This window comes from Schistocerca cancellata, chromosome 8 (assembly GCF_023864275.1).
Source record: "Schistocerca cancellata isolate TAMUIC-IGC-003103 chromosome 8, iqSchCanc2.1, whole genome shotgun sequence".
NCBI classification, from domain to species: Eukaryota; Metazoa; Arthropoda; class Insecta; order Orthoptera; family Acrididae; genus Schistocerca; species Schistocerca cancellata.
In genome coordinates this window covers 85074189-85097164 of record NC_064633.1, presented here as the reverse complement: position 1 = coordinate 85097164, position 22976 = coordinate 85074189, and the positions used below count along the sequence as shown (strand labels likewise).

Sequence of the window (22976 nt, the reverse complement as noted above, 5' to 3'; positions counted from 1 at the left end):
TGAAATGTGAACAATGATTAAGCAGGCATACACATGCAAGGCACTTTGAAGAAATTGTGGTTTCGAGCACTTTCAAGAAGTCATGGTTTCGAGTGGCACAAAAGGTTTTGTGAAGGCAGAGATTCAGTGCAAGATGATCCCAGACCTGGTCGCCCATTTACAGCACATTCTCATCAGCTACAATAATTTATAAACCTTGAATAATATCAAAACCTGGAACATGTACTGGATAATGTAGTTCATGAATCACTGGTCCACCAAATTCAGCACTAGGATTGGAAAAAAAACAATAATACTAGTTTCTTGATGGAAAAACGATTTACAAATATTGCATTAGCTAGATTAATGTACATTCCTTTCTCCTAGGAGTGTTAGTTCTGCTAGGTTCGCAGGAGTGCTTCTGTGAATTTTGGAAGGTAGGAGACGAGGTACTGACCGAATTAAAGCTGTGAGGATGGGGCTTGAATCGCGCTTGGGCAGCTCAGTTGGTAGAGGACCTGCCTGCGAAAGTCAAAGGTCCCGAGTTCGAGTATCGATCCGGCACGCAGTTTTAACCTGCCAGGAAGTTTCATATCAGTGCACACTCCACTGTAGAGTGAAAATTTCATTAAAGAGTGTACACTTCCGAGACTGCTTTATGTGAAAAATTAGCTGTAACTGCAGTTAGAGAAATAATGTATGGGAAACAAAAATTAGGTATGGGCTTAGGTGTGGATGAAAATGATTGGGGAGTATAATAATATTAATCCTTATAAATTATTTTCTATATAACTGAATAACTTCAGCATTTGATTATGCAAGTCTACCAAGTGGCAAAATTCAAGCAAAAGTAATTACACTCCTGGAAATGGAAAAAAGAACACATTGACACCGGTGTGTCAGACCCACCATACTCGCTCCGGACACTGCGAGAGGGCTGTACAAGCAATGATCACACGCACGGCACAGCAGACACACCAGGAACCACGGTGTTGGCCGTCGAATGGCTCTAGCTGCGCAGCATTTGTGCACCGCCGCCGTCAGTGTCAGCCAGTTTGCCGTGGCATACGGAGCTCCATCGCAGTCTTTAACACTGGTAGCATGCCGCGACAGCGTGGACGTGAACCGTATGTGCAGTTGACGGACTTTGAGCGAGGGCGTATAGTGGGCATGCGGGAGGCCGGGTGGACGTACCGCCGAATTGCTCAACACGTGGGGCGTGAGGTCTCCACAGTACGTCGATGTTGTCGCCAGTGGTCGGCGGAAGGTGCACGTGCCCGTCGACCTGGGACCGGACCGCAGCGACGCACGGATGCACGCCAAGACCGTAGGATCCTACACAGTGCCGTAGGGGACCGCACCGCCACTTCCCAGCAAATTAGGGACACTGTTGTTCCTGGGGTATCGGCGAGGACCATTCGCAACCGTCTCCATGAAGCTGGGCTACGGTCCCGCACACCGTTAGGCCGTCTTCCGCTCACGCCCCAACATCGTGCAGCCCGCCTCCAGTGGTGTCGCGACAGGCGTGAATGGAGGGACGAATGGAGACGTGTCGTCTTCAGCGATGAGAGTCGCTTCTGCCTTGGTGCCAATGATGGTCGTATGCGTGTTTGGCGCCGTGCAGGTGAGCGCCACAATCAGGACTGCATACGACCGAGGCACACAGGGCCAACACCCGGCATCATGGTGTGGGGAGCGATCTCCTACACTGGCCGTACACCACTGGTGATCGTCGAGGGGACACTGAATAGTGCACGGTACATCCAAACCGTCATCGAACCCATCGTTCTACCATTCCTAGACCGGCAAGGGAACTTGCTGTTCCAACAGGACAATGCACGTCCGCATGTATCCCGTGCCACCCAACGTGCTCTAGAAGGTGTAAGTCAACTACCCTGGCCAGCAAGATCTCCGGATCTGTCCCCCATTGAACATGTTTGGGACTGGATGAAGCGTCGTCTCACGCGGTCTGCACGTCCAGCACGAACGCTGGTCCAACTGAGGCGCCAGGTGGAAATGGCATGGCAAGCCGTTCCACAGGACTACATCCAGCATCTCTACGATCGTCTCCATGGGAGAATAGCAGCCTGCATTGCTGCGAAAGGTGGATATACACTGTACTAGTGCCGACATTGTGCATGCTCTGTTGCCTGTGTCTATGTGCCTGTGGTTCTGTCAGTGTGATCATGTGATGTATCTGACCCCAGGAATGTGTCAATAAAGTTTCCCCTTCCTGGGACAATGAATTCACGGTGTTCTTATTTCAATTTCCAGGAGTGTATTATTAAGAATCCAATTACAGAATTAGAAGAATATAGTTTTCTTATCCATATTTAAATGACAATCTAAAGGAGTAGAACGATGATAAAATTGAAAAAGGTGGTACTTTACCTCTAATAGGGCCTATACTTGTTGCAATAGAGTTGTATTACAAGCTTTTTTTTTTTTAAAAAAAAGAAACTTGATGTGGATTAACAAAACATGAGGGAGAATTTCTACCATTACTTCTTGCAGCAATAAGTACAGTTTTACCATATACAGCTGCTGGAGATGCAGCAGCAAATGAAACAGCTGATTTCGTAAATGCAGTAATAAACAAGAAAAAATCTGGTAAAGAATTAGATGAGTAAAAAGACACAACCTAGCAATACAGAAAAAATCTGGTACATCAATAAAAAAGAAAAAAATCGTAGAAATAATAAAAAATTATAATAATCCTTTATCTAATTTTGATACAGAGAAACTTGGTAAGCAATAAAAAATAAATACTTTCATGGAGGATATATGACTGATGTATTACCTAATCGTCCCAGAGAATATGAATGTGGAAGAGTACATTTAGATACAACTGATCATGTTTTTACACACTGGATTTGTTATTACAAGAATAAAGATATAAAATTTGTTGCTGATTCATTTGGAGGAAATATACCTAAACGACTAGTTCACTATTTGGGAAAAAACGATCAATACTATAAAACTGAGAGAATGCAAATTACATAAAGTAATTTATAGTCATTTGTGTCAGTTTGTTTCAAAACTGTTATTGGATAATTATAAATTCAATGTTATTTAGGCTTTAATAAATGGGTATTTTTGGAAATAAGATAAATAAACAAATTAATGAATTAGTTTCATTGAAGCAGTTAATGTAATAGCAATAATTGATCAAAAAATTGAAAACGTAATTAAACAGTTTATGGTGAACTCAGCCATTTCCAAATTAAGTAAATGATATACTGATCTTAAAGATAGAAGATCCAGTAAGTGGTTATGATTCAGTTACCAAACAGTACTTAGAAAAGGAATTATTAAATCTTGTTACAAAACCTGAATACACATGTAATCTAACAAAATTTGTTAATTATGTCACTAAAACAAAAAACCTGTATACACAAGTATTCTAACAAAATTCATTAATTATGTCACTAAAACAAATCTTGATAAAATGATTAATGAACTTTGTAGTGATAACTATAACTCTATAACAAATCTTGAGAAAAATATGTAAAGCATTTGCTTTAGGTAATATAATAGATTAGAAAACATAGTACATTTTAGACAAATAATTTAATTTACTTTTATGACTGCAAATGAACAAGAAATACAGTTTTGAAGATGGCTTCTGAGTTAAAGGAATTATTAATTATATTTCATGAAATACTTGAAATCGTATTAAATTTTCATTTTGTATAAATGGACAATCACATCTAAAGTTTGAAGATTAACAAGTTTGTTGAAACATATAATCCTTATAGAGTGACAACTAAAAATGGAAGACAAAGAATCGAAGGTCTTTGTTCTATTTGTAAAAGTAAAAAAAGTAAATTACTGAAAAAAATTTGTAGGTGATGTTGTTACTACTCGTGAAGAAATTATTTATGATTTACATGAAACAATGAGAATAAATTTAAATGAAGAAATGTCTTTTCTTTTGGTATTGATGTGTTATAGCAAGCTGATTTAGTGGAATGGATCCTGGAAAATTAAAATGATAATTTAAAAGTAAAGAAAACTATATAAATATTTAGTAACTCTAACTGACTTTTCCAAAATTAGCTTGTGCTACTTAATATAGCTGATACTTTTGAAAAAAATATTTTGAAAATGATCACCAGGAAATTTACAAACAGATAATGGTAAAGGATTTATAAAACCACTCCTGTTGCGTCTAATGAAAATCCGAAATTTAAAAAAGGAGATAAGGTTAGAATCAGTAAAGGTAATGGAGATGTCGAAAAAGGATTCACAGCTAATTTGAATTTGGGTTGGAATAAATAACAGATTCAATTACATATAAATTGAAAGATGCTGATGGAAATTTAAATGAACAGGAACCACAGAAAACAAAGTATCAAGATGTGTATCTTATTGCAAAAATATTAAGAAGAAAAGGAGCCAAAGTACATGTTAGATAGTTAGAATTGATAATTCACATAATAGTTGGGTAGAGAAAGAAACTATGATCTTATTCAAATTTTTATATGCAAATGGCTTCGCTAAGAATGATAAAACTTCCACTTTTATTCTTTCTATGTTACCCTAATGAACATCTATACTCATAAATCACTTAAGTGTTAAACATGTGAACTATTTATATTTTCTGAAAGGTAATGTTATTTGTGTTGCATATGCATATTTTAAATATCAGATTATCAATACACAAAATGTTTCAAAATTCAGCAGTTGATTTTTCTGATTGCTGACTTTCCATATAATAATTATAATTATAATTGTATTATGAAATTTTTGCATCTGAGATGAAAGGCTGAATTTTTGCGACTGTAACAAATATGTACCTCCTTATTTATGAATAAAAATTAATTAATGAATTGTTTTTGAACTTTTGTGGAGGGACCGAATAGGAGCCCAATTATTTGTAAAGTTGAATATTTGTGAGGCAGACAAATAGACAGGTCAGAAAGTACAACTCAATTTGGTGAAGATTTATTGTATCATTAATGAATTCTTCTTCTGTGTAATCATTTGGAATATTAAAACAATTATGATAGCAAACAATGTGTTAGTTTTCTTTCATTCTTTCATACAAGTTTACTGAATTAGGAACATAATTAATCTTAACATTTCTTCACAGTTTGGATGTCTATCTTGAAGTGGGTGCAACTGGTTTTGTAAATTTTACCTTTGTGTTCTAATGATGAAGTAGATATAGTCACTGTCATCATCAAATAATCTTAAAAGAACAGAAGTTGGTCTTAAATTACAGTTTTCAGTTTCAGGAACAACATTAGGTAACAATACATCTATCTCTCTGTTTCTTCTGTTTTATACATTGAAAGCTATATCAACTGTTTCTTCCAATATTTTATTAGTTTTTCATCCAATTCACGTATTTCTTGTAAATATTTTATTTCTATTTCTGTAGGAAACTACTGTTTCTTTTTTAATATTATCTTCTAATTGACAGTAAAACTTCTTTAGTCATCAGATCTGAAAATTATTCAGTTGGAAATATGTTATATCTGAATGCTCATTCATTTATATAAACTGTGTTTGGTTGTATATTACAAGGTATCAGTGAGTGACTGATGGCTAATTTGATGTTTATTTGTGTGTCATTTTTATCTATATTATCACAAATAGCTTCTCTAGGTCTTTTATATTGTAAAATTCTAGCTACATCTGTTTGTTGAAACCATGGACTTACTTGCCACTTATGCATGTTTCTTTTTAACCTGGTCCATGATCGACTCCATTTATCTTCCTGAAAGACGATTTTTAGACAATACACCACCAACTTTTTTCTTGGCATACTTCTTAGAAGTGCTAATGTAAATATTTCGTTCTTTCTTCATCTCTACCACATCAGAAAGTATACTTCTGAGTTGTACACATACTTGGTCTTTTGCTTGTACTTCTATTGCCTGTTGTTCAATACTTTTTGGGATTTATTTTTTTAACAGTTCGCATATACTTCAGATACTGGAGTAAAATTTTTTCTATAGTAAGATTAACATTGTCTCATTACCGAATTTTTAAAATTTTCAACAGTTAATAAATCCATTTCTTTTGAACAAGATTATTAGGTCTTAATGTTTTAATTTACTTTTGAATAAATTCATATTGTAGAGCCAAAGGCTCATAATATTTTATTTTGGTGTATGATATTTCGTTTTCTGTAATTAATATAAACCTTTTCCATTTGTTTAAAATTTCCTCAAGCATAAATAAATTCCTCTGAAATTACGTGTCAAAATCTAAAAAATTCATTTGTAATTAATCATTTTTCTCTTCAAACAATGGAAACGAAATGTCTTTAAACCTGTTCCTAGATTCAGCTAATTGTTATTGTAGAGAGATTAAAATATATTCATCATAGATGTTGAGGTTGTTGAGGTATTTGCAACTGGATGTAATCCATTGGCTGTTTCAACTGTCACTGATTTCATTTACATTGAATAAAAATATTTGATAAAAATGTTTAGCTAGATTTCTGTAATTTCCTAAGAGTGTGCCACTGTAGATCACAATTTCTTTTTCATGAAACATATATTGCACTAAAAACTCATAGCTGAAATAAAAAATACATAATATAAAAGCTACTGATAGAAAGAAAAAAATATTTCATTTATACAGTTATCTACTCTGAAGCAACATGGAAGAGGATTCAATTATTAATATGAATGATTCCTTAGATAGAGAAAATGAAGCTAATCTTTCAAGTACTGATTTGGTTGGCCATAAAAATCATAGCCTTTTTCTAAATCTTCAAGTTTCTCTTGCATGAAAATCCTATTTGATCCGCTTGTAACAGAACACACAAAATGATAAATAGTTTTACCATGGTGATGATAATTATTATATTCTTTTGCCCAATATTCAATATGTTTCTCATATCAGTACACATTCTTTTCACGAGTAATTGTTATATATTCATCTTTAATTTTTCTGAACTCTTCCTCAAAACATTCTCTAATTTTTGTTTCTTCAATAACACAATGACACTTTTTTAATTTATGTGTTTTTGGATACTTCGTTACCAACTGTAACAACTTAGAAGCTTCGATTGTATTTATTAAATAATAATTTTCATTAAACTAAAGAAAGATTATCTCAATAAATGGAAGTGCTTGTATCCAAGAAGTGTAGAATTTTTGTATGGGAGAAGTCAATCCACAGCTTTCACACACAGAAATATACAAAGGATAAATATTCACATATGTGTAAAGCATGAATTAATAACTATCAAAGAAATAGATGTATCAAAGTGCATTGTGTGTGTGTGGAAAAAATATTACATCTGAATATTATAAGAAACATTTGAAACAAATTTGGTGTGAAGAGAATTCTAAAACATTGTTATTCATGAAAACTGATGATTTTGATAGTTCAGCAACAATGTATAGGTTCCCAAAAAATTAAAGAGTTCAATGGTTTTTACTTAAATCCTACATCTAGGGACAAGCTCTCAAGTAAATGCAAGATTTGCCACTAAGAAGATAAGTTAAAAATGATGTGTAAATGTGGAAAAGAGATAATTACAAGGAGTCTCAAAAATGTTTATAGACGTACTACCATAGACAATTAACTGAAAACGAAAGTCATATTTCAGAAGTCTAATGTTTTTTATTTTTAACAGATAGAGCAATTCACAGTTGCTTAACTTCATGACCATTGTAGACGAAATAATTTGCAAGGAATATTATAAATTTAGAAAAGCTGATTCAATTACATTTATTACTAGACATTATAATACTCGAAAAATCTTTGGAAACGATTACCATTTCAAAAAAAAATCGAAATTAATGATGGAATTTTTCAGAATAAACTGCTGAAATAAATATTTCCGTTTTATAAAAATGGATTTGAGAGGAAACAGTCAGAAAAACAATCTGAGATTGTCTAGCTCATAAAGCATTTAAAAACTATAACTTTTGAAAATATTGGTAATTGAATAAAGCCTCTTCATTTCTTAAATGCAGCAAAACCAAAAATTATGAAAATATTAAAAGACATTTTTTAAACTGTTTAATGCTTGGAAGTAAATTTTAACTTATTTTGTGAGTACAAACTGCAGACAATTGATAACGTTCTGAAATTTGGACAACAAACACAAATCTACAATACATTATGGAATAGGATTTGATTAAAAAATTCGAGAGTGGAATGCGAGATACTTTAACAAAATATTCTAATTTTCAAGCATGATTATCAGGATGGATATTAAATAGAATTATTGGGCGTCAGTTATTAATGTTTATTCATTTGATGATGAATATGAAGTGTATCCATTAAAAATCAAGAAAAGCATGATAGAAATACATGTAAATTTATCGCATTCTAAAAACAATAGATACCCACATTATTGTTGAATTAAAGGTTTTTCCTTGACTCTTTTCAGCTCGAATCTCAAAACATACAGAATCAAAATTTATCGGAGATGTGTTTACTCAACTTCAATAGTAAAGAAAAATTAGTCACACACGAAATTACTTATTTAACTGACTAAAAGTAGAATTACCAGAGAATGGGTCATATATAAGTTTGAAAATTATGGAAATACATATAAAGGCACAATTGTTATTTATGCAGATTTTGAGAGTGCTTTAAAAAGATGGACCACTGTCAACAAAATCCAGAACATTCATAAGCAATTAAATATGAAAAACATGAACCAAGTCGATTTTATTATTACATCTAACACATTAATGGAGATTAGAAACAGTCCATTGTATACACAGGACCATACTTTGAAAAAAATCTACTGAATGTATAAAAAAAAGAGGCAGAAGAAATTAGGAGAATTTATTTTGAAATTGGAGAAACGAGATCATTAACTCCTGACGAACAATCAGGAAACGAAAGATGGAAAACTTGTACACGGTGTAGACATAATTATACAAGGAACAACAAAGAAGTTTGTCATGATGATCACTTAACTGAAAAATGCATAAATCCATTACATAATAATTGTAATTTACAGTTAAAACATATGAGTTTTGTACCAATTTATTTACATAATATATAATTTAATAATACTTGATATGATTCTCATTTATTTGTGAAAGAACTTGGCTATGATAATAAAGACATAGATTTAATACCAAGCAATGAAGATAGATGTATTAGTTTTTCAAAGAAGACAGAAAGTTTGAAGATGAGATTTATTGACACATTTCGGTTCATGGCTTTTTCGCTTGGCAAACTTTCATCATATCTGAAGGGAAATCAAATGAGAAACATCAGAAAATTTGTTCCGGAAGAGATATTCAATCTAGTGATCCGAAAAATTGTATGTCTATACGATTACATGGATTCATAGAAAAAAATTTGAAGAAGAATGGTATCCACCAAAAGAAGAATTTTACAGTAATCTGAAATAGTGTGACAACTGATAAGGACTACTATCATGCTCAATTGGTGTCAGAAAAATTAATATTAAATTTTTTTCTGATTATCATGATCTCCACCTGAAAAGTGATGTTTTGTAATTGGCTGGTGAATTTGAAAATTTTAGAAAAGTTGTACCTTGTTTATCATGGGATACACAGTTCAAAATGAATGCTTGAATGATTACACAATTATGGTATGATTTTAATGGTAGAAAAAGGAATAGGAGAAGGAGTGTCTCAAAGCTGTACAAGACATGTCAAGGTGAATAATAAATATATGAAAGATTTTGATGATAAAAAGATTTTAAATTATGTAGCATATTTAGATGCAAACAACTTACATGGTTATGCTCTGAATCTTTATTTACCACATTCTGGATCTGAATGAGATGAAACAAATAATTATGATTGTACAAAAATAGGTGACATTCAGACACTGCTAAAATCGTACATGTATTTGAAGTGGATCTAGAATATACAAAAGAATTACATGATCTGCATGAAGATTTACCCCTCACTCCTGAAAATAAAATTGTACCAGGAACATAGGAAAGTAAGTCGTTGAATCTCTGAATGATAAAAATAATTATGTAGTTCACCACAGTAATCTTAGCCAATATCTGTATCTAGGAATGATGCTAACAAAAATGCACAGATTTTTAAAATTTAAATAATCTGATTGGTTGAAGAAATATATAGATTAGAATGTTCAAATGGGGATGCAATCAAAGAATGATTTTGAAAAATATTTCTACAAGGTAGTGAATAATTCAGTATTTGGTAAGACAATCGAAAATATAAGAAACAGAGTGGATATAATCTCACTGCTATTCAAATGAATAAGACAAAAATGCAATTTAATAAACCAATCTATGTCAGCATGAGCATACTCGATCTGTCTAAAGAAATGTTGTACGATTTTCACCACAGAATAATGAAACCGAAATATGTAGAAGGTATTGTATTGCATTATCAAGATACAGACAGTTATATTTACAATATACAGACTAAAGATTTGTATGAAGACATAAAGTTGATGATTGATTACTTTGATATGAGAGATTATCCAACAGATAACATTTATGGTATCCCACAAGAAACGAAAAAGACTTAGGAAATATGAAACATGAATGTAACAGAAAAATAATTGAACAATTCTGCGGTTTCAGAACAAGGAGGTTTGTTTATAAAGTTGGTGTTAAATAGAGAAAAAAATCTAAAAGTGTGAAGAAATATGTTGTTAAAAACAGAATAACTATAGAGGAATATAACGATTGTTTATTTAACATAATTAGAAAAATACAGAACTACAAATATGAGTCAAAGTGAAAAACATGACATCTACACAGATGAGGTAAACAATAAAGCATTGTACCTCATCATGATAAAAGATATGCACTGAAAAATGAAATAAATACATTACCTTATGGTCGTTATTCATTATTATCATCTTCTGTAACGTTTACACATTCATAGTCATTATCTTCTTTAAAAAGTGAGTACCATAATTCATGTGTATTATATATCATTTCTGCTACCTTTCCCACAGTATAAACCCCTGTAGAATTGTTGTTGTTGTTTTCTGGGTCCATTATAAAATTCAAAATCTAATAAGCAGAATATAAATAAAAATGTTCTGTGTAAATGGAGGCTGTGCATACTGAAAAAGATCTTCTATCTCTTCTAACATAAGCATAAAATTCATACCATATTTATTATACAAATGGAATAAGTTAATTAGTTGATTTTTGTTGTACTCTCTGTTTTCTAAACCTCTAGTTATTGGGTGAAAAACGTTTAAAAATAATCAACAGGCTACAATATATTTTTGTAATACTTCTGGTAAATTATTTATTGGTCAGTAACAATTCTCAATTTGTTTGACAACCATAAAAAATAGAAAATCTGAGTTTTCTATTTCTACTCATATTTCTATATCACTTTCCTCATAACCAGAAAATTCTATTTTGTATTCTTCTTCTTTATAAGTTTGCTTTAATACATCAATACTGACAATATGGCCCTGGCTTCTCAAATGTTCTACAATTAGTGATGGTTTAAAATATTCTTTGCAAATATTACATTCAACTTGTCTCTCTCTTGGTTTATTATTTCTCTCAACAAAAACATCAAATTGAAATTAGTTGCACACATTAGTCATAGTTATAAGACTAAAAATTTATAAACCTATTAAATTCTAATCGAAATCAATGGATACTCTTCAGAATAAGCTTAATAATGCAAGCAACTCCAATATGTTTATAAAGATTAGTGAGCTAGAAATTAATGAATTTTACGGTGTTAGGGGTTGCTAATATTTAAATCCTATATATGGGGAAAAAGGTTGTGTTGAACTTGATGATAATTTTAAGAGCAATTTACCAAATAGATGTTAATTAATTACTGGGTCCGTTTTTCTTTTTCTTGAAGACATAAATATTGAACTTAGATGGACTGAAGAAGCTTAAAAATAATGAGTTTCATGATATGGAATTTTTACTCTGTATTTGGCTACCTGTCAATTTGCATTCATGGGTTTGATGAGAGTGTAAATTGTGTTTTTGTGGTTATTTACAGTTAAAAATGTCATTTTATGTGCATGTAAATAGCTTCTGTTTTTATTTCTAAAAAAATGGGAAATTTGATTTTTTACAATTATTTGTAAATAAAAAGCCCCTATTTGTAAAACTGCGCCTGTCTCCCCAATACGTATCTACTCAGGTGGGCACATCACCATAAAATCGCCTCTACAAAGTACTTAATCACATAACTCTACTTTCTGATGATGATGATGATGATGATGATGTTTGTTTTGTGGGGCGCTCAACTGTGCAGTTATCAGTGCCCGTGGGCACATCACCATAAAATTGCCTCTACAAAGTACTTAATCATATGACTCTACTTTCTGATGATGATGATGATGTTTATTTTGTGGGGCACTCAACTGTGCAGTTATCAGCGCGCAGACAAATTCCCAACCTTTTCTCAGTCCAGTCTCGCCACTTTCATGAATGATGATGAAATGATGAGGACAACACAAACACCCAGTCATCTAGAGGCAGGTGAAAATCCCTGACCCCGCTGGGAATCGGACTTGTGCTCGGGAAGTGTGAACGCGACCGCGAGACCAGGAGCTGCGGACTCTATTTTTTGAGGGGATCGTCAAACCTTCAGGACTACACCTTAGGCTGTTAATAAAAGTGATGTATCGGAACAGAACCTTGAGGGCTACCCCACTTCAGTAACATTTACCTTCAGTTTTAGTTTATAGGTGTCAAAAGAACCATTGTACACTTCATTAATACCATAATGCCTCAAATTATGTTAAATTATCGCATCACCCAAAGTTATGCTACTGATTTCCAGAGATTAGACGTCATGTTTCAGTCTGTATGTTTTGTTGAGGTCGACCACTCTCCCACCAGATACCATAAGCTTACCTTGTCAAGTCCCCATACTGGCGGTGCAGGTCGAATATCTTATGGAGGGTCAGTGGCATTTCGAGGAAGTCCAGAATGTTCCCAATTAACGGCAGTGTTGGTGGCCCTGGAGCGTCGATGTGGGGCTTGTTGACCCACTTCCACCACAGCACCGCCACCAATCCAGCACAGCACCACACCACCAACTGCACCAACAGCCACAGCCACCACGCCATTGGTGAACAGGTAATGAGGACTCCCAATAACCGACCTGCAGTCAGAAGCACAGTGGGTAAAATATTCTCATGTTTCTCGGAACTGTGTAAGGGGACATTGAGAAATAATGGTCAGCACCAGATGTTTCGTCAATAATACTGGCGTTTTAAAAGTATTGCGTTCATGTAAGGGGAGATCAAAAAGTTTCTGTTAGAAGGCATAGAGTCCAGAATCGGTATGGCAGTCAGGCAACATCGCCGTAGTCAATGAGGCAATCATCCAGCTGATGCACCGTGTTGAGTTGAGAATATTCATTTGGTAAAACATAGTGTCCTGCTGCATGAATAAGTCGGTAACTGCCAAATGTACAGCTTCTCCCAACAGGATTCGGCGGCCCTTCAAGGTCTTTTCTAAACAACCGAAGGCGCGATAATCACATGGCGAGAGACCAGGTCTGCAGGGTGGGTGCTCGACTGCCTCTCACTTGAGTTGGCTGGACGGGGCTCGCCTCCCAGGCCAAGCGGCATCCTTTGTGGAACCGAGACCAGCACGGCCCTTGGCACACTATTCCACAGCGGTGGTTTGCGGCAGATATACTGCTCCGTACACATTCTTCATATTCTGACGGACCTGGCCCCCGTTTGTAGTTTGGCAACCAAGAAAAGAATAACAGCTCGTTGGCCCTGTTTGGAAGCATTTGGTAACAACGTCGCCATTGCTGTCGTTTCTGCATTTACTGCAGACTCACCTGAAAAAGTTACGACTGTCTGCTAATCTCTTGCCTACGTAGCGGTGCTTATATACCAGTATGGCCGCCGCTCTATGTTGCATATGTGCTGCAGAAACGCCGCCAAACGGAAACATTTTGATCGCCCCTTATAAATAGTGCATGAAATGAAAAATATTTTTGAATAAAAGACCACTTAACTCTTTGAGAGGAGGTAAACGTAATAAAATTTTATTGTAGAGGGGCGTGAACAATAATCAGCAAATTTTAAATTAGATTTACTTGCGACACTTTAGTTAATGTTAATAACAACAAACTGTTGTTGTTTTCGTCTTCAGTCCAAAGACTGGTTTGATACAGCTCTCCATGCTACTCTATCCTCTGCAGCCTCTTCATCTCCGAGTAACAACTGCATCCTGTATCCTTCTGAATCTGCTTACCGTATTCATCTCTTGGTCTCCGTCTAAGATTTTTACCCCCCCCCCACGCTTCCCTCTAGTACTAAATTGGTGATCCCTTGATGTCTCAGAATATGTCCTACCAACCGATCCCCTCTTCTAGTTAGGTACTACCACAAATTTTTCTCCCCAGTTCTGTTTAGTACCTCTTCATTAGTTATGTGATCTTCCATCTAATCCTCAGCATTCTCCTGTAGCACCACATTTCAAAAGCTTCTATTCTCTTCTTGTCATAACTGTGTATCGTCTACGTTTCACTTCCATACATGGCTACACTCATACAAATACTTTCAGAAAGGACTTCCTGACACAGCTATTCTCTATGTTAACAAATCTCTCATCTTCAAAAACGCTTTTCTTCGCATTGCCAGTTTATATTGACTTACGACTTTTCCTTCTCTTCCTTTTCCTACTACGGAATTCCAGTCTCCCACGACTATTAAATTTTCAACTCCCTTCATCATATGAATAATTTATTTTATCTCATCATACATTTCCTGAATTACCTCCTTATCTGTGGAGCTAGTTGGCATATAAACTTGTACTACTGTGGTGGGTGTCTATCTTGGATACAATAATGTGTTCGCTATGGTGTTCTTAGTAGCTTATCTGCGTTCTTATTTTCTTACTCAATATTAAACCTACTCCTGCATTATCCCTATTTGATTTTGTAATTATAACCCTGTATTCACCTGAGCATAAGTCTTGTTCCTCCTGCCACTGAACTTCACTAATTCCCACTATATCTAACTTTAGCCTATCAGTTTCCATTTTTAAATTTTCTAACCTACCTGCCTGACATTTCACGCTCCGGTCTGTAGAACGCCAGTTTTGTTTCTCCTGATAATGACGTTTTCCTGAGTTGTCCCCGCCCACAGATACAAATGAAGGACTATTTTACCCTCAGAATATTTTAGCCAAGAGGATGCAATTATCATTTAACCATACAGTAGAGCCCTCTGGAAAAATTACGACTGTAGTTTGTTCTTGCCTTCAGCCGTTCGCAGTACCAGCACAGCAAGACTGTTTTGGTTGATGTTAGAAGGCCAGATCGGTCAGTCATCCAGACTGCTGTCCCTGCAAGTACTGAAAAGTCTGCAGCTCCTCTTCAGGAACCGTGCATTTGTCTGGCCACTCAACAGATACCTTTCAGTTGGGGTTGCACCTACAGTATGGCTATACATATCGCTGAGGCACGCAACCTCCCCACCAACGGCAAGGTCCGTGGTTCATGGGGGAACAACAATATATTATTAAATACTGATAACCATCACCCCATTACAGTATGTAAGTTCGATAATTGGTGGTTCTACTTGCTATAATTTTCTTTTAATTTTCGTGCTATTTCTCGGATCAGCTTTTACCTGCTCACAGCAGGCTGGCGTGAGGAGGGAAGAACTATACTGCCGTGAGGTCTGGAACATGCCAAGGAATTAGAATTCAGAAAGCGGACGTAATTAGTTTGATACTTAACTGTAATCCATTAATGATGAACGTCGCTCTTGACAGTATATGAGTCACAATATTATCTGTTCAGAAGACATTGTAACTGAATATGGCGCCTTGCTAGGTCGTAGCAAACGACGTAGCTGAAAGCTATGCTAAACTGTCGTCTCTTCAAATGAGAGCGTATGTAGACAGTGAACCATCGCTAGCAAAGTCGGCTATACAACTGGGGCGAGTCTAGGGAGTCTCTCTAGACTAGACCTGCCGTGTGGCGGCGCTCGGTCTGCAATCACTGATAGTGGCGACACGCGGGTCCGACGTATACCAACGGACCGCGGCCGATTTAAAGGCTACCACCTAGCAAGTGTGGTGTCTGGCGGTGACACCACAGTCACTTCAAGGAATTTCATCAAATGATATTCGGTAACCTTCTTGCTCCGTTAATCCTTTTTGGGGAGACATAATAGATGGAGAAGAATGGCGGTGGTTAGCGCCATTAACCATACAGAAATCCGCCTGTGAAGTAAAGAAAACTCTGTTTGAATAAAAAGTAATGTTAATGTAGTTCTATCGAATGTCAACACATAAATATAAATAGTTACTACCATAATAGACGTTGTAATGGTACTTGAACTACGTAACCATTACGGCACCTCACCTCAACCTCTCGATACCAGCAATATTCTACTGTGTTTCTGTAGAATACTTAATATATTTCTGTGACAACATTCAGATTTGATTTGATTAATGTAGAGGTACTTTGATACATCGATATGTTTATATTGCGCCGGCCGAGGTGGCCGAGCGGTTAAAGGCACTACAGTCTGGAACCGCGTGGCTGCTACGGTCGCAGGTTCGAATCCTGCCTCGGGCATGGATGTGTGTGATGTCCTTAGGTTAGTTAGGTTTAAATAGTTCTAAGTTTTAGGGGACAGATGACCTTAGAAGTTAAGTCCCATAGCGCTTAGAGCCATTTGAACCATTTTTTGTTTATATTGCAAAGATATTATTCTTATGTGTATTCTCACTTTTGTCACTATGATCTTTGACGTACTTGTAACTCTGATTTTTGGTCACGTAAGCGACTATTAGAGTGTCAAGTCTTGGTCGTCATGTTGAAAAGACGCAAATTGTAGACAGTTTATGAAATGCGAACTTTAACAGTGAGGAAGATATTTTCAAGTATGTTTTATATTGTATGGTGATATTGCAACAAAAGTAATAAAAAAGAAGTGTAACTTAAATTCAGAGTGCTGATTACTATTTTACATCACCATTGTGCTAACTTGCAAAGGTTTAATCTTCAAGAATAATTTATGAAACACATCTATAAAACTTTTGCATATCGCAGAATAACACCTCTTTGCATCCGGGCTTGGAATCATCACTACCTAGATTTTCGACGATTGAGCCATGATTTCACAGGGAGACCAGCGTGGGAAACACGAAAAGATGAGTGCCTAGTATATCTAATATTTCATGAAATGACTTTATTAACTGTGCTCTAATGACAACTGCCACATAATATAACTTTGTTGTTGCCCGAAAATGCAATATTTAGCAGCGTGAGCAACACTACAATCGTAATTAATTTTTGACCTTTGTTGTGGTAGGGTTGTTAGAACGTATAAAGAAGAGCTATAGAGAGAAATTCACGACTCTTTCACGCACAATACATGAAAAATGAGCTCGTGTTGCACATTCACTGCAAAAGTAGTGCACTGTGATTCTTGTGTCAGCTAGTAAAACTTTCTACAGAGGCCACCGCCCTTTCAAAGCGTCTTCATATGTGGTTGCTGGCAGCGAGGCCTGCCATTGAACACTGAGTAGCGAATAGGCTGTGGCCACACGCTCACTAGCGGAGCGCAGTGCAGCGGCGATCCCGCGTGGCATGGATGCCACTGACGAGTCCCCGGTAGGTTCCTGGGTATCTGCGGCACCAGGCAGGCCTACCAACACGTCACACAGTGCCCTGTTAATTACACCCTGACGGTTTTTGTACGAGGAACTTGCGCCCATCGCGCTGCAAAAGGGTTCCATGCAGATCGGATTAGGCGTAAACGGTAAGAAAGGGACTCTCATAGGATCGGTTTGTTGTCCATCTGTCAGTGTATCTATTTTTCTGCTTGACTCTTCAAAACCATTTTTCTCAAGAATAGATGTATCAAGTTCAAATTCATGTCACATATTGAGGTCAATGGTGCCTTGGCGGTGTTAAAAACTGAAGCTTCTAAGTCAATACAATCAAATGGAACGGTCGTTTATGTCGCACACTTTGATAGCTGGAAAGTCACTCATCAATACTTATAGGGTAGTTCCTGTTGTTCTAGAATGTCGAAATCTGGTAAGAAGAAAGGTTTCACAGTACAAGTAACGGAAAAAATCCGAAAATTATTGTTTTCTAATTAAATCACACGAAAAAAATTCGTTTGTCATTTGTTATCCGACGAAAAACTTGAAATTAAAACGATCAGTAGTTCTCCATTCACCCTGACTGAGTGGCAATGCTAAAAGTCAAACATCAGGCAAAGAATGACTTTATTGCTCATATAATGCGTTTCTAAATTTATCCATTGTCAGATATCCAGGAGTGAATGTTTGTGTCACAGACAAGTTGAAACGCCGTATCTATGTGGAATAATCACTGCTGGATATATGATGATAGATAAATTCCGAAACGCGTCATATGAGGAATAGAGTCATTCCTTGACTGATGTTTGACTTTTACCATTTCGACCCGGTTAGCCTAAACAGAGAACTACTGGTTATTATAATAGTGGTCGGCTGCCTCCTGCAGGACTTTATGCCACATTTATATTTTTGAAATTAAAACATTCTCGAAAATTTTGGAGTACCTGTGACCGATATTTGGCAGTATCTATGTCGGGAACAGGCAAAAATGGTAGAGACTCTCGATTCCTGGAATGGATGGACTGTCTGTATACATAATTAAGTGTGTGCGTGAGTCCTACTCGTACCTGGTCAACTTTTGTTGAACTAAACTGAATACTTAATTGATATGACTTCAGTGAAAATGTCCTGAAAATATTCCAATTTTTATGGAAAACTTTTGTCCAAGCGTTAATATTAACGCGATCTGGCTTCGATCTGATATTAACAAGCAGAAACGCTTTCTACATCTACATCTACATCTACATACATACTCCGCAATCCACCATACGGTGTGTGGCGGAGGGTACCTCGTACCACAACTAGCATCTTCTCTCCCTGTTCCAATCCAAAATAGAACGAGGGAAAAATGATTGCCTATATGCCTCTGTACGAGCCCTAATCTCTCTTATCTTTGTGGTCTTACCGCAAAATATAAGTTGGCGGCAGTAAAATTTTACCGCAGTCAGTCTCAAATGCTGGTTCTCTAAATTTCCTCATTAGCGATTCACGAAAAGAACGCCTCCTTTCCTCTAGAGACTCCCACCCGAGTTCCTGAAGCATTTCCGTAACACTCGCGTGATGATCAAACCTACCAGTAACAAATCTAGCAGCTCTCCTCTGAATTGCTTCTATGTCCTCCCACAATCCGAACTGATAGGGATCCCAAACGCTCGAGCAGTACTCAGGAATAGGTTGTATGAGTGTTGTATAAGTGGTCTCCTTTACACATGAACCACATCTTCCCAAAATTCTACCAATGAACCGAGGACGACCATCCGCCTTCCCCACAACTGCCATTACATGCTTGTCCGACTTCATATCGCTCTGCAATGTTACGCCAAAATATTTAATCGACGTGACTGTGTCAAGCACTACACTACTAATGAAGTATTCAAACATTACAGGATTCTTTTTCCTATTCATCTGCATTAATTTACATTTATCTATATATAGAGTTAGCTGTCATTCTTTACACCAATCACAAATCCTGTCCAAGTCATCTTGTATCCTCCTACAGTCACTCAACGACGACACCTTCCCGTACACCACACCATCATCAGCAAACAGCCGCACATTGTTATCCACCCTATCCAAAATATCATGTATGTAGATAGAAAACAACAGCGGACCTACCACACTTCCCTGGGGCACTTCAGATGATACCGTCACCTCCGATGAACACTCACCATCGAGGAAAACGTATTGGGTTCTATTACTTAAGAAGTCTTCGAGCCACTCACATACTTGGGAAGCAATCCCATATGCTCGTACCTTAGGAGTCTGCAGTGGGGCACCGAGTCAAACGCTTTGCGGAAGTCAAGGAATATGGCATCCGCCTGATACCCTTCAACCGTGATTCGCTAGATATCGTGTGAAAAAAGGGCGAGTTGCGTTTCGCAGGAGTGATGCTTTCTAAAGCCGTGCTGATGCATGGACAGCAACTTCTCTGTCTCAAGGAAATTCATTATATTCATAGCGCAACGAAGAATCTATGCAGAGTTTGAAACATAGTGCATAAATGAGTGCAACTTTATAGTAACGTCTAATTTCCTGGGAAAATTTAGAAGTATATCAGTATATTTCCTTACTGCAAGAACACGTGTTGCCAGATGCAAAACCTCACTTCGTAAATCCTAACACCTGTTCATGAAAGAACCTGAAATAAAGTATGCTCTCGAAACATATTCAAGGTTAGCTTGAAGCCTCGAATTTGTCGCAAACACTGACTTATCCTGTACTAGCTGTAATAGTGCAGTCAACGAAGGAATGTTGGTGGAAAAATCATGGAGACTCCAAATTTTGCAACGTGCTAAGAGCGAGTGTCGTGAACAACATACTAAAAAACCTGAACGGTGGGGAGTGTGGGATTAGGAGGAGCTGCGGGGTAGGCGTGGAGGCTTTTAAAGGTCACTTTGTTGCGTTTTTCTCGCATAAATCGAAATCCGCGGGTCCTAGAGAAAATGTTTCCCAGTACAAAATTACACTGCATTTCGTTTCCTACAAAGATGTCCCATTCTTTTCTTCTCTGTGGCTAATAGTTTCCGCGTTGCAGGGGACAGAAAAACTGCAGATTAGTAGAAATACTGTTTCAATGGGTAGGATTCACATTCATCTTTAAACGAAGTATATGGAATGTGTGTACAGCATTTAAGTGCAGTAGAACCGTATTAAGAGATAAACTGTGTCCCAGAGGTGCAACCAGCTGAAGAGCGGGGTGTGTAGGATGGAGGCGTGGGGTTAAGGTAGGTCGCCACACTGTCTTCATATACTTCCCTCCTTCAACAGCAAACTGAAAATGCAGCAAGTGATTCCCCACTATGTTGTCAAAAGAAACTGTTATTATAGGAGTTGGCAACCGTTATCTTCCGAGGGGCCAAACGATATGTCCTTCTTGCTAATGATAAATAGGTGGAAGAGATCTGTCGCCATAGGGATGTGGACAGACAAGGAAAAGGTTAGGTGACACAAGTGCACTTTAAATATACAGGGTGAGTCACAAACGACTATACAACTTTGGAATGATACAGAGATTTATTGAGATGACTTACAGAATCGGTAGAGGAGCCATTCTGTAGCAAGCAACCTAAAGTTTGATTAACGTAGTGCATCAGTACCCAATTCCGCCACCGTGAGCGCTAGTATAGTGCATAATTAAAATGGCTACTTTCGTCGGTGCGGCGCGTGCTCGCTGGGTGTTTTGGTTTCACGAAACGAGCTGTGCAACAACTGTTCGGCGTAAATGTCGCACCGAATACGCTATAGAACCTCGAATCAGACCTACAGCTTATGTGAAAAATCGAATCTACGCTGCCATTGCACAAGTTACGCCCGATTTTGTGCAACGAGTGTAGGACAAAATTGATTACCAGTGGGATGTTTGCCGCATCACAAATGGTAGTCACATCGAACCAAGTGCCCCCCTCTACATTTTTATGTGAAAGTTGAGCATGTTTGTTAAAAAATGACACATCTAGCGATTCTGTAAGTTATCTCAATAAATTTCTATATCATCCCAAATCTGTAAAGTCCTTTCAGACTTACCAATTACTTTACTCGACGTGTTGCTGAAGAACTGCTACACTGTTGACAACTTGTGGCGGCTGTGGCTAGTTATAAGCAGAAGCCTGATACGGATATGAGTCTAAGTACACCGAATGTTTGCCGGTAGAGGTAGCTGTCAACAGTCTGCTGTAACGTTTGCCGCCCTCTAGGAACACGAAAGTAATCTCGAGCTAGCCCAGGTGGCCATCAACTATAATTCCATCCTGGGGTCCTGGAGGCTCTTCATTGGTCTGGTCATCCTGCTCGTGGTGATCTTCAAAGCTCCGCTCGCGGCATGCACAGGATCTTCACTGACGCGCCAGCTCCGGCACCATCCGTAAGCTAGACTGCTGCAGAAATAACGACAGTATCTCTCACGAAACTGTGCCGATCCTTTACATCGCACTTTATGAAACATTTACATCTACACCTGCATACATACTCCGCAACCCAGCATATGGATAAGGGTACCCTGTATCACTACTAGTTGTTTCCCTCCCTGCTCCACTCGCAAACAGAGTAGGCCTCCGAATGAGCACTAATTTATACAAAACTTAAGTTGATGGGCATTGCAAAAATGTACGTTACCGGAATAGATTCATTCTGCAGTCAGCCTCAAACGCCTTTTCTCTAAATTTTCTCAACAGGGCTCCTAGAAAAAAAAAGTCTCCTTTCCTCCAGCGATTCCCATTTGAATTCTTAAAGCATCTCCATAATACCTGCGTGTTGTTCGAACCTACTGGTAACAAACCTAGCAGCCCGCCTTTGACCTGCTTCGGTGTCTTCCTGTAATCTGACCTGGTATGGACCTCAAATACTCGAGCAGAAGTCAAGAATATCTCGCACTAGAGTACTATCCGAGGTCTCCTTTACAGGTGAACCACCCTTTCCTAAAATTCTCCCAATAAACAGAAATCTGTCATTCGCCTTCCCTATTATGGCCCTTAGATGCTCATTCCATTTAATGTAGCTTTGCAGCGTTACGCCTAGATATCTAATCGAAAGGAGCAGCACATTACGAATGCTGTATTCGAACGCTATGAGTTTGTTTTTCCTTCTCAACTGGCTTAACTTAACATCCCACCAGTACGTCTGCACACTGCGTCGTCAGTAAATATTTATTTCCCACAAAATGTGTTAACACTGTATGGAATGCACATATTCTTTGGCTTGTGCCATTTTTCGCGCAGACACACAGGGTTGCATGGTTAATCGGATGTGGCAATGTTAGTTGAAGAGGTGGCCGGATGCCCTTCCTGCCACCTGTACCCAAGCCGTGTAACTGAGGCGGGACATGGGAACCAGCCTGGTATTCATCTAGGGGGATGTGGAAAACCGCCTAAAAACCACATCCAGGCTGGCCAGCACACCGGCCCTCGTCGTTAATCCGCCTGGCGGATTTGATCTGGGGCCGACGCGCCTACCCGAGTCCAGGAAGCAGCCC

General features: G+C 37.4%; 1 protein-coding gene across 2 annotated transcripts in view; it reads right to left on the bottom strand.

The window, feature by feature from the left end:
* LOC126095006 (cytochrome P450 4C1-like) overlaps positions 1-22976 on the bottom strand; it is a 196132-nt gene that overhangs the window by 140190 nt on the left and 32966 nt on the right. For both annotated transcript variants that reach the window (XM_049909665.1, XM_049909664.1), the window contains exon 2: positions 12773-13022. In XM_049909665.1, the coding sequence (XP_049765622.1) occupies positions 12773-12987 (215 nt within the window). In that variant the 5' untranslated portion in view covers positions 12988-13022. The remainder of the gene's footprint in view (positions 1-12772; positions 13023-22976) is intronic.